This window comes from Chaetodon auriga, chromosome 13 (assembly GCF_051107435.1).
Source record: "Chaetodon auriga isolate fChaAug3 chromosome 13, fChaAug3.hap1, whole genome shotgun sequence".
In the NCBI taxonomy this organism is placed as follows: domain Eukaryota; kingdom Metazoa; phylum Chordata; class Actinopteri; order Chaetodontiformes; family Chaetodontidae; genus Chaetodon; species Chaetodon auriga.
In genome coordinates this window covers 12,697,045-12,710,584 of record NC_135086.1, presented here as the reverse complement: position 1 = coordinate 12,710,584, position 13,540 = coordinate 12,697,045, and the positions used below count along the sequence as shown (strand labels likewise).

The 13,540-nt window shown below is 40.6% G+C and overlaps 1 protein-coding gene across 2 annotated transcripts in view; it reads left to right on the top strand.

Moving 5' to 3' along the window:
- Positions 1-7,530, top strand: part of grb14 (growth factor receptor-bound protein 14) — a 28,969-nt gene extending 21,439 nt beyond the window's left edge. For both annotated transcript variants that reach the window (XM_076746359.1, XM_076746360.1), the window contains 11 exons: positions 808-929; positions 1,093-1,167; positions 1,287-1,424; positions 2,659-2,769; positions 2,875-2,970; positions 3,325-3,387; positions 4,867-4,983; positions 5,328-5,397; positions 5,491-5,578; positions 5,973-6,066; positions 6,216-7,530. In XM_076746359.1, the coding sequence (XP_076602474.1) occupies positions 808-929; positions 1,093-1,167; positions 1,287-1,424; positions 2,659-2,769; positions 2,875-2,970; positions 3,325-3,387; positions 4,867-4,983; positions 5,328-5,397; positions 5,491-5,578; positions 5,973-6,066; positions 6,216-6,362 (1,121 nt within the window). In that variant the 3' untranslated portion in view covers positions 6,363-7,530. The remainder of the gene's footprint in view (positions 1-807; positions 930-1,092; positions 1,168-1,286; positions 1,425-2,658; positions 2,770-2,874; positions 2,971-3,324; positions 3,388-4,866; positions 4,984-5,327; positions 5,398-5,490; positions 5,579-5,972; positions 6,067-6,215) is intronic.
- The last annotated feature ends 6,010 nt before the right edge of the window (positions 7,531-13,540 follow it).

Genomic DNA, 13,540 nt, shown 5'->3' with positions numbered 1-13,540 from the left:
ACATATTTGTCAATGATATATTAACACTGATCTGCAAGGAGAGAGTGTGACTGCATAAATGATTTCTCAGCTGCATCTTCACACTATTGCACACATTACATAATTCATCCATCTGTAGTGTTTCAGTCATCGATGTTATTTTTTAAATCAAAACTACATATCATTGCTATCCAGTGAAAAGCATGCATTTAGATATTTGTTATTTTACTTTTTCAGATAAGCTAATGGATTAAATGCTCATTTGTGGCTTGACAAAACCGAGGTGTCTCGAGGCTCTGTTGGAGACGTTGTGTTTTCACAGTATTTGGGCTGTAGTTTGCCTTTTTTGCACAATGCTCAGATTTCATACGGCTCTTTAAATGCTTGCTCAGTGAAATCATTTACAGAGCAGGGCATGTGTCATTTTTAAGATTTGTTTTATCAGCCATGTAAACCATGTGCAGTTACTTACTGTCTGATGTCTTCTTTGTTCTGATGTTGTTCGTAGATCGTCGTTCAGCGCTGCTTCACGTGGCTGTTTAAACACAAAAAAGTTTTCTGTTAATTCAAAACTCATTTTAAGTTCTGGGAAATGATTAATGTTTATGTTGTACTGCTTGACTTGAGAGCCACGCTCTCATGCAGAGGTTATACATTGATGTAAGGTTAATAATCAAACTTGGAGTAAAGCAAATTAACATTTAATCTTGTGTCTTTGACTTTGGTTTGGCGTTGGAGCGGATTCTATTTGGTCTCCATCTTTCATCCAGAGAGCAGTACAAAACAGGTTAACCTGCCATTAATTTCCTGTCCTCCTGGTCTCACTAGAGAGAACCATTGAAGACCATGAGTCTGTTATGGAGGTGCTATCAGGCTGGGGAATGGACACAGACAGCCGGCTGTATTTTAGGAAGAATTATGCTAAATATGAATTCTTCAGGAAACCCCTGGTGAGTTTGTGATGACGGTGCTCTGTATATGGTGATGGGCTCATACACATCATTTTGCATTTGGTATATCGTCTCTTTGAACCAGTCCCATCTGTCTTCCCACCTCTGTGTGGGATGAGGAGTTTACAGAGTGTTGTAATAACTGATGTCACTATGTTTATAGGACTTTTTCCCGGATCACATGGTCTCCATATCCAGTGAAACCAATGGGATGGTGGATCACTCTCAGCTTATACAGGTATCAAGTTCTTTCTGTTTGCAGGGCACTCTCTTTGTCCTTGAGTGCCAACTGTGAGGCTCTCAACTGCTGTCTAAACAACAACAATCGATGGACAAATATTTCTCTACCCAACACAGACCTTTCTCAACTCCAGCACCTGTCCAGAGATACATGGACACCTCCATGCCAAAGAGCAAAGCAGGAAGTCTTGGAAGAAGTTTTACTTTGTGTTACGGAGGTCAGGGCTTTATTTCTCCAACAAGGGAACTTCCAAGGTCAGTAAAACAGAGTGACTCATCTACAGTATGTTGTATGCATTTTAGGAAAATCTAAAGCTATATAAAAAGCAGATTATGCAACTAAAACTGTTGCATGCAATGCTGTTTTTAATGTGTAATTGCACTACATTGTTCCGTCATGCTCTTTCTTTGCTTGAATTAAATGCACCTCAGTTTACACAGTAAACATCCGGGATAGAAAAATTGCACGGCACCAATTGGAAAATCCTATTCCTCTGTTTGTGTACTACAGGGTCACCGGTTCATCCTCTGTATATATCTCACTTCATGTTGTGAGAGGGCAGTGGAACAGGTTGAGCTTGATTTTCCTTAGGTCAGCTGGCATAGCAGCCAGGCAGTACTCTCAATGCTGCTGACAAGTGAAGCTTATACCTCGGCACCAGCCACGCCAACACAACCACTTCTCAACTGCTTTCATTTCCTACAACAGTAGACCTTTTGTTGTCGAGTGGAGGAAGGCTTTGGTCTGGCGCCCACTTTTACCCTCGCAGGTTTACCATTCATCTGTGGTCTTGGTCAAACATGCTGCTAGTCAATCAGCACAGACGCTAACGGCTGTGGCATTACTTTATATAAGGAAGTGGGACTGGTGCGTGACGTTAAAGCAGAACAATGGTCGTCTTTGTGTTTTGTTTTTTTTTCCTTGGAAATTTATCTTTGGCACAGTGTGGCTTTTGATACTGTCTCAATGCTGCCGCTATCAATATGTTTAAATTGATCCTTATCTTTTCCATTACATTTATAGGTTAACTGCACCCACGATGACTGATAACCCTACAATTTATCAATAAATATGCATTGTTTAAACTTAAGTGTGCTCCACCTTTGTCTTAAAAGAGGTTTTATGTTCCTTCTCCCCAAAAGATTTGACTGTAAGCATGGTTTTACTCAAATATCTGATCTTTGAATGATCTAACGGAAGCATGTTCCATTCATTTATTAAAATAATTTACTTTCTTGTGCACATTTTTTTTGTTCCTCACCTGACATCAAAAAATGAACCAATGAGGCAAGACTCACACTCACACACACACACACACACACACACACACACACACACACACACACACAGACCTCAAATACTTCTCCATCCCTCACATACAACAGATTTACAGACCTGTTGTGGAGGCAAAACATTGATTGAATTCAGCGTGAAAGTTCATATCTCCAATGCTCTTTTGTTTTCTTGTGACTTTTCTGTATTTCACAGGAACCAAGGCATCTCCAGTTCATTGCAGACTTCAGTGACAGTGATGTCTACACAGTGTCGTCAGCCAAAAAACTACATGGAGCACCTACAGATTATGGCCTCTGTGTCAAGGTACCACCACTTTCTAAAAATGCCAAAACCGCACACAAGGAGCAGAAGGAGAGTATTGTGTATTGATTCCCAACACTTTTGTGTCCTTGTAACTTCTTTCTGCAGTCCACAAAGTGTAGCTCAGCCCGGGACTTGAAGCTGCTTTGTGCAGATGATGAGCAGACCAGGACCTGCTGGATCACAGCCATGCGCTTGTTAAAGGTTGGCCGATCACTAACTCCGGGTGATCTCTACGAGGAGGAATGCTGAGTCAGTGTTAGAATCAGATTTAGCTTTGGGAGCAGGTCAAGGAAAACTATTGAGTGATGCTGGATTAGCACTCCTTCTCTTTATAGAAGCAGCATGTGTTCATTGTCTGGATATCTGCTGGATACAGTTTAGAGCATTAGTCACTCTCCCGACAGGCTATAAATAATATACAGTAAAGCACAACAAACTGAATGATCTGCTCCTTTTCATCAGTGCACCACAGGTCCACTGAAAGTATTCATAAATGAACCTGCAATAAATATTTGGGAGGAGAATTTAAAATGCTGGCATGTGTTTGTGTTTCAGTATGGGATGCAACTGTACCAAAACTTCATTCAGCCACACCAGAAGCAAAAAGCTTCACCAATGGTAAGCTGACGGTCTTATTTTTATGTCATGTAACTCACTCGTTCCTAGCCACAGTCGTCAGCTTTTCCTTGTAATTTCCGGCCCAAAAGCTCTGATAAACCCACTTTATATTATCTGCCAAGCACCAAACAGCCGACTGATAGCGTTAGCAAATAGCTGAAGGACATGGTGAAGCATTTGGCAGCTAAAAAGCCAAATATTTTACTCAGGGGTTGGTTGAGACCAGACCAAAGGTAAAAGGATAATGAATATTAGACTGACATTCATTACAAGGCCAGAAATACAACTCCAAATTAATGCTCCTGTTGCTCCGTGTTTGCTGTGTGTGTAGTTAATGTTTGCTAACAAGTTTTCTATTATTAGCTATTAGAACTTTATAGGGTATTATGTCAATTTTGTGTTTCTTGCTTTTTCCACTGACCCTAGTGACCAAACGGCAATTTTCACGTTAAAGTTATGCTGGAGCTCACACAGACTAATACCTAGCAGTGTATTAATATAATTGCATAGGACAAATGAGGCACCTTCAATGCGTTAATGTAGGTTTGGTGTCCCAGAATAGCCTCAGACTCTTCTGGGAGTATTTTCATGGCAGAGAACACAATCTATTTATGTCTTTTGGACATGTTCATGAACCCTCTGCTGTCTAAAAATACACAGTGATCAGCTGCTCTCAGATTTAACAACTCATCACCTCTCCTCTGCTGTCGGAGGGTCATATGTGACCAGCAGCCTCGCCAAGAGGATTATCTAGAAAGATAGGGGAGTACATGGATCTGCCAAATGCAGGGTCAGTTCAGGCTGCTGGATCCTCTGTGGTTTATTTCACAGATTTACCTAAACTTGCTGCCACGAGATAGCTGCTTTAGAGGAAAGTAAATAAAATTTGTATTCGAAGACAGTATTAAGTAACATATTTATAGGCAACGATGGGTATGTTGACATCATTGGAATTTGAGCACAGTGGATAAGACGGACTTGAATGCCTCAGTCCTCAAAGTAAACACCACTCACTTTGTTTTCACCATGCGTCTAAATTGTAAGCTTAGTAGGTGGTATAGGAACGAATGTGGTAGTGTAAAAGCTTCTTGGTAATCCTGATAAAAAGAATTTTCTCAAGTGTGTGCAGTGAGCCACTCACTATATGGCAGCTTAGAGGACTAAAATGTGCCCATGTGTCACTCGTTTCAAAGCCACTCTAATCCCTTTTCAATGGAGTTTGGAATCATCTAGAAATGATGAAGATGGAGTCACGTTAGTCAGACACTAGATGGCAATACAATACCACAGGACAGCAGAAGTCAGTCCCTTCCAGAGCATACGAAGGAAATCCAACGGAAAAAGAAAAACCTTTCAGTATTTACTAGAACACGTTTTAAAGGATAGTTTTTAGAAAATAAAGCATAAAGTGTGATTTCAAACCAAAAACTCATACTGTCAGTTCAAAAACAACCTCTCAGTGTATGTGTGCAATTTCAGAGAAGCATCTCGGAGAACTCTCTGGTGGCGATGGACTTTTCTGGCCAAAAGAGCCGTGTGATCGAGAACCCGTCTGAGGCGCTCTCTGTGGCTGTAGAGGAAGGCCTGTCATGGAGGGTGAGTCACGCTCAGAGGGTTTAGTTAGGTTAGGGAGCGAAAACAGCCACTTTCCTGTTGTCTCGCCCAGGGAAAACAGGTACTCTTGACATTTTGGTGAGCTTTTTCTAACTGAAATGGTGTTAAAAAGGTTGTGAGAGAGTCTCGGAGAGTCTCCCCTCACCATTTACAACCTCATTATATCTGTTACTAAGGGATGTAGTATTTCTGAAAAACATACAGTATATATAAGCACTTCATACGTTATTACCTTGAGAATACAAATACAAGAGAGACTGGATGGATTAACGATGTGTTAACATTACTCCAGCTATAATTGTGGCTGTGACTCATTTCTCCCGCAGAGGAAAAGCTGCCACCGCCTGAGCGGTCATGGAAGCCCCTCCACATCACAGAGCTCAGTGTCAAACATAGGTTTGTGGGACACTTTTTGTGTTATTTTGATTTGCTGCCTGCACACAAGTGGAATAAATAATAAGTAATATATGGTCTGTATTTGTGCTGCAGCCCTCCACCTGACTCAGTCCTGGTTCCACGGCAAACTGTCTCGGGATGAGGCTCAGCGTCTCATCACTCAACATGGTCTCATCGATGGGTAAGCAGCCATAATACTTCTTTTTTTTTTAAATTCTTTTTTTGCATTTGGTGCATGATCGTCAACGGTGAGGCTTTTTTTTTTCTGTATGTACTTTTCTAAATGATAGTTATACTGTTAATAAAGGGTAAATTCATTGTCATGTATATTTAGGAAATACATGTCATATACTACTGCAGCTGTGTGGTGGGTAGTTAATTGGAACTGCATTATTTTTTCATCTGAATGTATGTTTCTATATTCACATACATGAACGTACTGGAAGTCTTTCCTGGTCCATAACAGATCGGACAGACGAGGCAGTTTCAGATGAGTTCAGTCTAGATTTTAGGAAATCTAATAACAGGCTAGAGGTGAGGACTTAGAGTTTAAAGGGCTTTCTTTTTGTTTCCAGAGTATTTCTTCTGAGGGACAGCCAAAGCAACCCGAAGACGTTTGTACTGTCACTGTGCCACATGCAGAAAATCAAACACTTTCAGATCTTACCTGTGAGTACAATCTGCTTCTCTTTTCATTCATATTCCAAAAATTACCTCCACATTTGTTCAAGTGAGTCACCTGCCTCTCCTGTGTCCCCCTCCTTTCTTGTGTATGAACGTGCACGTACACACCTGTATGTGCACATCCTGCACTGCAGATGGATGATGAAGGCGAGGTCTTCTACAGCCTGGACGACGCTCACACGCGGTTCACTGACTTGATCCAGTTGGTGGAGTTTTACCAGCTAAACCGCGGGGTGCTGCCCTGCAAGCTCAAACACCACTGTGCCCGGATCACCCTGTGAACGAGGGACCCCAGAGACCCCAGAGGGCCCACATGCACCTTAACTCCGCGGCCTCTCTGGACAAACACTCCCAGTGTTCTTGTGCCTTGAAGAAGAAAGATATACAGACTAACTGAACAGCCATGCTAACTGAAACCACTGTTATCTCCCTCTGTCGCCCACATTGTGGTACGTGGTCCCCTGTTGTTTTTCTTTTGGAGAAAAAGCTGAATTTGACAATAGACTGTATAATAACTGAGGTACACGTGCTGAAGATGATGTGCAGTTTTGTCTGGTAAACGTTATTCTTTGGCCCTATAATGTGCCCATATGTGATGGTAAATCCATTGTGCAAAGTCCATGAACCAAACATGACTTCTTGTACTGTATATTGCAGAGCTGAATGTGTACTGCAAATATCTTGTGATTCTAACAACATGACACACATGACAGAAAGCTGCATACAGTAGCTGGAGTCTGAGCGTCACTGAAACTGCAGTCAGTATACAGTCATTATATACAGCTGTCAGTGATGTTCTGGCAAAGCTAACGGTGGTTGAATCCCAATAAGGGCATCAGTTTTTTTAATTTGAAACCATCTCATGCTGGGAATTGTAGTACACAACACCTCTGTCCTGTTAGATTTGACTAAAACTAAGCTATCTTACTTTTCATTGTCATTGTGTCTCTAAGTATTCAGGTATTTTTTTAAGAAAATGATTGTTGTTTTGTATTTGAGAGATAAAATGACCTCTCAGGAAGTGTCACTGTGCATGACCTGTAAGCTAGACTGCTGTAGAAAGAAAAGAGAGGTGTTAATGTACAGGGGGAGAGATATGGCACACAACCTCACTAGCCTGCACTGTACATTCATTTTAAATGTATGTGATTAAATGAAATGTTTCTATTACATGAAATTAGTTGTGAGCTCGCTCTAGAGCAGGAGCAGTGAAATGTATTTCGCTCGGTTTTAGATATAAGCCATGAAGATGGAAATCAGAAATACTGTGTGACTGATTTTGATCATATCTGAATTCATTGTATATTGAAATTTAGGTTTTTATATTCTCCAAAGATTCAGGTGTACAGCTTGTAAAACCTGGGTTGGTTGTATTTTGCTGTCATTGCCACTGCTGTGGATATACAGTGTCATACTGTCTGTTTTCAAAAAGCCAATAATGCATCAGCTTTTAAAAAACAAGGTGTTTTTAAATCAGAGACGTGATCGAAATGACCATCTTCTGTTTAGTAGTTTCATTTTTCCCAGCTGGACAACAGTGCATTGAACAATGAATGTCATGGACTGCATAGTTTTATATGTATAAACAAAGTCTGTTTGTAATGTGACTTTGTATGAGTTATTGTCATATTTAACATTAAGCTGCAAGGTAAACGCACGTTACAGTCGCTTCCAGTTATATGTAAAAACTGCCAGCATTGTGTTATTCATTCATGCTGCCTCTCAGCACGCAGCGCGGTAAACTCTTAACTTAGACGCCCAGATGAGATCTGGGACAGTGTGAAGCAATTGATCACGAGGCTGATGAACTCAGCCTTTGTTTAAGATATAATACAGCGTACGTTATAGTCTTTGTATAGTAAATAGGGCACGCAGGGTTATGGTACGAATTCAGTGACAGACACTAAATCTCATTGGCACACATTGGGGTGCTTCTCCACTCAGACTTTTATAGTGAATACATAAGTCATGATTTTCTAATGAGATCCAGCTCATAGTTAAATTTAGTCACACTATATAGCTTGTGTACGGGACACATTAGCCTCACATTGTCAGGTATGATTTACTGAATACTATGGGTAGCTTATGTGTACATATACTCTGTGTTCTCCATGCGCAGCGCTGTCACACAAATAATCTTTGTAACCACTAGATGGTACTAGAAGCATTTTGCTTTTGCTCATCCAGGTTTTTGTTTGAAATCATAATTTGTCCACTGCAATTTAAATTACATAATACGTCAAAGATGGAAGTTGAGTTTTAAAAAAGTTAAGTTCCTTCAAAGTTGTGCAACTAAGGCTTGGATGTGGCTTTTTATGTGCAATGAATACACCAAGAAACGTGTATTTCTATACACTGCAGTGAGTAAGTGTATTTTGCCATGACACCAACAACAATCCCTGTGTGCCTGCCCTTATTCTGATGATAAATATTTAATATTTCAGGTGAAACTAATGAATTTGAGGTAACAGTATTTTCATTTACAACTGACTTTCGAGCATCCGTAGTAATAGAAAACGAGTAATGGCCGTGATTGTGGTTCCCTCCACAACAGTAAACGGCAGTGTCTTGTCTCGAAGCATCTGTGTTAAACAATCTTCTCTGTTGTGATACAAACACATTGCCTCCCCTGCTCTACTTCAATAGCACATTTTGAAACAGTGCTCACATCCAGGGGAGATGTGCGCACACAGAGAAGTCTTAAATGCACCCCTGCTTCCGAGGTCTTGTGCTAAATGTTGTTTTGGATGTATTCCTGCCATTGATCGGAGTCTGGCTGCAGGGGGAGAGATGGCAGCTGGGAGAGACTGCGCTTCCTTTAATGAATTCATCCAGCTCCATCCTGCCCAAACGGCCTGTGGATACAGCATTTCTCCCAGTAAATAAAGTCTCTCTCTGCTCCGGCTCGGGCCCTCATGGACAACCACCACTGTTTGTAGCGCTTCTCACCACTACACTGGATTTACTCCTGCCTGCACTCTCACTCGTATGACTTCGGGTTTTGCACTTGAGAGTTTCAGCTTCACTCTGTTCTTAAATGCCCCTCTTGTTGTATTCCCCTAGTCTGTATTCAATTATCTGGCTTCGCTGTCTTCGGCCAATTACTGATTATCTCCAATGAAGTGAAGACCTTGCTGTTTGCTCTGCTCTTGATCCACAAAAGGTCATTATCTGGGCTTGGGTATGAGTCTAGGCAGAGCGTATGAGGAAATGAGGCAGGGTTTGTTTAGGGGATGCACTATGGTGATTGTTAGAGGCTTTAACTGTTCCTTTGCAAAGGGCTCTCCCATCAGGACTATCTAAAGCCAGGAGCAAATCCAGCATCTCTGTACAGTAGCTACACCGGCCACAGCGGACTGGAGCAAAGGTAATCACAGGATGATAGGAGCTAAATATTAAATAAGTGAAAGATTTTCATCTCTTTTCAGCTCTTCACACCATAATACATGAATAATACATGATGAAACAATTCATCAAACAGTGATGGACTAATTATTTTGACTTTGTTTAATCCTGCATAAACTGCAGACTGATTAATGTTGAGCCACCTTGTACAGGTTTTACTTTATTCTCCTTTTGCAGTAATAAACATCCAGTTTTTTCTGACACTGGTCAAACATACTGTAACAAGCATCTTGTCTTAATAGATTGTAGATCAGAAGCTGCACATTTGCCTTTACATACCTGCAGAGTACACTACAGTATGTGAATCTGTGTTAAATATCCGATCATTGCGATCTGTTTGAGGCTTCCAATAAATGTTATTTTTGCACATTTCTGCATTTGTGCTCCTTTCCAATTGTCACATGAAGACATTATGGCAGATATTTTAACTACATTCTATGTTTGGTTTTTAAAAGAAAAAAATCAAGGCAATTAAAACAACTAAAAAGGTCTACACAATAGCACAGTGCATGACATTCAAGATATTTTGTCAAAGGTTTTTATATGCTGAAATCTCTCAGCCATGCAGTTAAAATGCCTAAAACTATATACGCCAACGGCAATGACACAGTAATGAACTAAACCTAAAGCCTTGCATGTTTTTAAAGACTGTGGTCATACTGTTATTCTAAAAGGGAATTTTCTTGGTGTTTTGAGCATCTTCGGTAATGTATCATGTCTCAGATAATTGCCCAGACAGTGCTTGCTCCATAAATCGCCTTTCTAACCTCTGATATAGTTTTCTGGGGGTCTTGGAACTGGCAAACGGTAAGTGCCAAGCTTTGTTAATTACAAGGATAACACATGCACTCGTCAAATAATGGATGTGGTTTGCAATTTCAAGTTTTAATAATCAATTACTGGCAGTAATTCTCTGTGGAGTCACAGGATAGTCATTAAATCTCAAAAGGCGAGACACACACAATGTAGCTTTTTCCAAAGCCCTATTTTTAAATACATAAGGGAACAGGGTCTGCTTTAATCCGGTGCATTTTGTTGCCTTATTACAATGTAAAGTAGCTCAATTAGACCTAGACCGTGCAGCTTGTAAAATAACTGTTCAAGACAGTGAGTGATGAGTGCTCATATTAGTGCTTATTCCTACAAAAACTGAGCCAACGAGGACAAGAAACTACAGTAATACTGCAGATCAGCTTTTCTTTAACACGACTTACTGCTTTTACTCAGCTGAAGCCAGAAGTTTCATTTAGTCCTGAATGAATGCACATTAAGCAGACATGTCTGTCTATTGTTGCTCGGCCTGAAACACCGCTGTAACTGGCCTCTTTGATCTCAGCAAACAGGTAGATGTAGTGGTATTGAATCTGTGTGTTCTTTTTTTTGCGCCCCCCGTGCAGCAGGGTTCCTGTTATTGTATTTTCAGTCCACCTTCAAAGCTGAAACATTGCAGAGGTTCTTCTTGACCTTGAGAAATTAACATGGGAGGACTGGCTTTGCTCTGAGGGAGCCCTATAGAGGCCACGTCCCCTCCTAATCCCCAGTTGAAAGGCATACCTCTACCTCTCAGACGAAATGGTAACGTCCCAGCGAGCAGAGCGTTTACACGACGATAGCCTGACATATATCAACGCATAAAACATGTAATTTCATTCTGATTACTTAATTTGGAAATGTTCTCTTTGTGGCACATGCAGGTTGTGATAGTTTGTGTGTCGTGTGTGTATGGGAGGTAGTGAGAAGGGGGGGGGGGGGGCTGAGCTTGGCCCTGCACAGATGAACAAACAGTGAATCTGAAGTGCAGCGCCCTGTGTGGTTGCCCACCAACTGAACAACATTAAGGCAGTCCTCCATGTAAAACCTGCTCACTTCTCCCACAAACACTCGACTTTGGCAAACGGGCAGCGGCTCAGCGGGGAGGAGCTCTCCCTGGAAGGCAGACAGTGGACAGCAGGGAGACATAAACCACAGCTTCTGGTGGTGATGGACTGATGTTTTAGGTGATCAAAAGGATGGATAAGAAAAGGGAAACGACAGGGGTAAAACCAGGAGGGGGTCTTGGAGAGGAAAACATTTTTGACTTTAAAGGTAGAAAGACATGAAAAGCAAAGTAAAGCTGAGGTGTTTGACAGTGCAGCACTTGGGGTGAATATTATTGTACGCCGTAAAAGTAGAGCCAAACTCTCAGATTCACTTCCCTTTGTTCGCTTTCATTTATACCATAACATGGAGTTGGGAAAAGTAACTTCAAAACAACATGATATATATCACAGGGCAATTTACTTCAAGGTTACAGAGCAGAACTTAGGATGATATATTGTCCTTGCATTTTTCTGCAAAATAGGTCAAAATGTTCACAGTGGCACACACAGATGCACATTTGCGCATGTGCACAAGCACATTTTCACACGTTTTGGATCAATTTACATTCCTGCCTACTTTTTTCTCTCATTTACATCGTGTGCGAGTGACTCCTGAACAGACTAGGAAGCCTTGTGGAAAAATTAGGAAATGGTCCATTTCTGAGAGCACAGTGGAATAGAAGCAGAGCAGCATATGTTGGGATTTGAATGGTCAATCGATGAATAACCCAGAGCGGTGTTTTTCTGTGCAGATTGGCAGGCATTGTGTTGTGGTATCTGTGTGTGTGTGTGTGTGTGTGTGTGTGTGTGTGTGTGTGAGGGATAGTGAGAGATGGGGGCATGGAGGAGTGGGGATTCATCCTTCCCCAAAGTATTACGCAGTGGTCAAAAATATTTGCAATGCCAGAAGGTATTTTGAAAAATATTTGAAAAAATTCAATACCGTGCTGACCTTTTGCTGGGCATTTGTGAACAGATTCACTCTCCGTCTAATCTGGCACAGAGTCAGGGAGGATCTGTGTTACTGTACCACGCTGTCGATTCTAAATTATGTTAATCTATTCTGCTCGTACGTTTACTTTGATGTCTTCATTAAAATCTTTTGTTTTAATTTTGCGAGTCAAGGTAGTGTACCAGAAATTTATCAAAACAAGGCCCTAAAAATGTAATTGACATACAAGAATTTGCATACGATGGAACTGACAGTTACCTGAATAATTTAGAAAGGATGGCACCCAAAAGTATTTCTCTTTCATGCAGTGTGCAAAAAATACATTATACATCAAAATCCCTCTTATTGTTATTTTTCTGATTTTTCTACATGTTGCATATCTTTGTATTTATCTCAATAATTACTGCAAATCATTTCATTTCTCATTTGGATCTTCTCACTGATGAGCTGCTGTGAAATGTGCCTCAATCTACGAAGAACCACCACAAGAGGGCAGAAAGTATCCAAACACACACAATCTGAAGAATTTACAATTCATTATATGCCTGCAGCATTTATACCAGAGATCTTTTCATTTTGAAGATACAGTCATGCTGTTGTTGGAGAAAAATGTGCAGGATTCTTCATCAGAGCTCACAGACAGCTGGTTGAGGCACTGTATTTGCCATCAGTGTTTAAATTGTTTTAATGGCCCTTATGGTGATGGAGAGGATGCAGTGACAGAGTTTGTGCTCAAATAACAGCTGTATGCACCTCAAATATTACAAATGAATAAAAAGGTGATGAAAGATTGAAAGAAAGAAAAATCATTTCTATTACACAAGGACTGAAATCGAGCTGTGAATAAAATAAATCTGAAATGTCAGTTGTACAACACCATGAATAAAAAGAAATAGGAAATAAAGACGTTTAGCCCCAATCAACTACTGCAAGTCTTCATGTTCAGTCATTTCCAAAAGCTTTTGGTCCGCTTGGATTGTCCCATATGGAAGAAAATGCTTAGCTTTGTTGAATTTTCTTTTAACCAAACTTACAACAAGATAACAGAAACAAAAGAAAAAGGTAGTTATATTTATATAAGTGGCCTAAAAATGAATTATAAATCCAAATAAGTGTGAAACTCAAGAATAAGAGTCCTGCTCTCAGTTGTAGCAGACAGGATTGTGTCTTCTCTCTGCAGAGCTGAGACTGCTGACTAATCAGCCCTCTAATGCTGATCGATGCTTGTCGGGGTGGATACTGT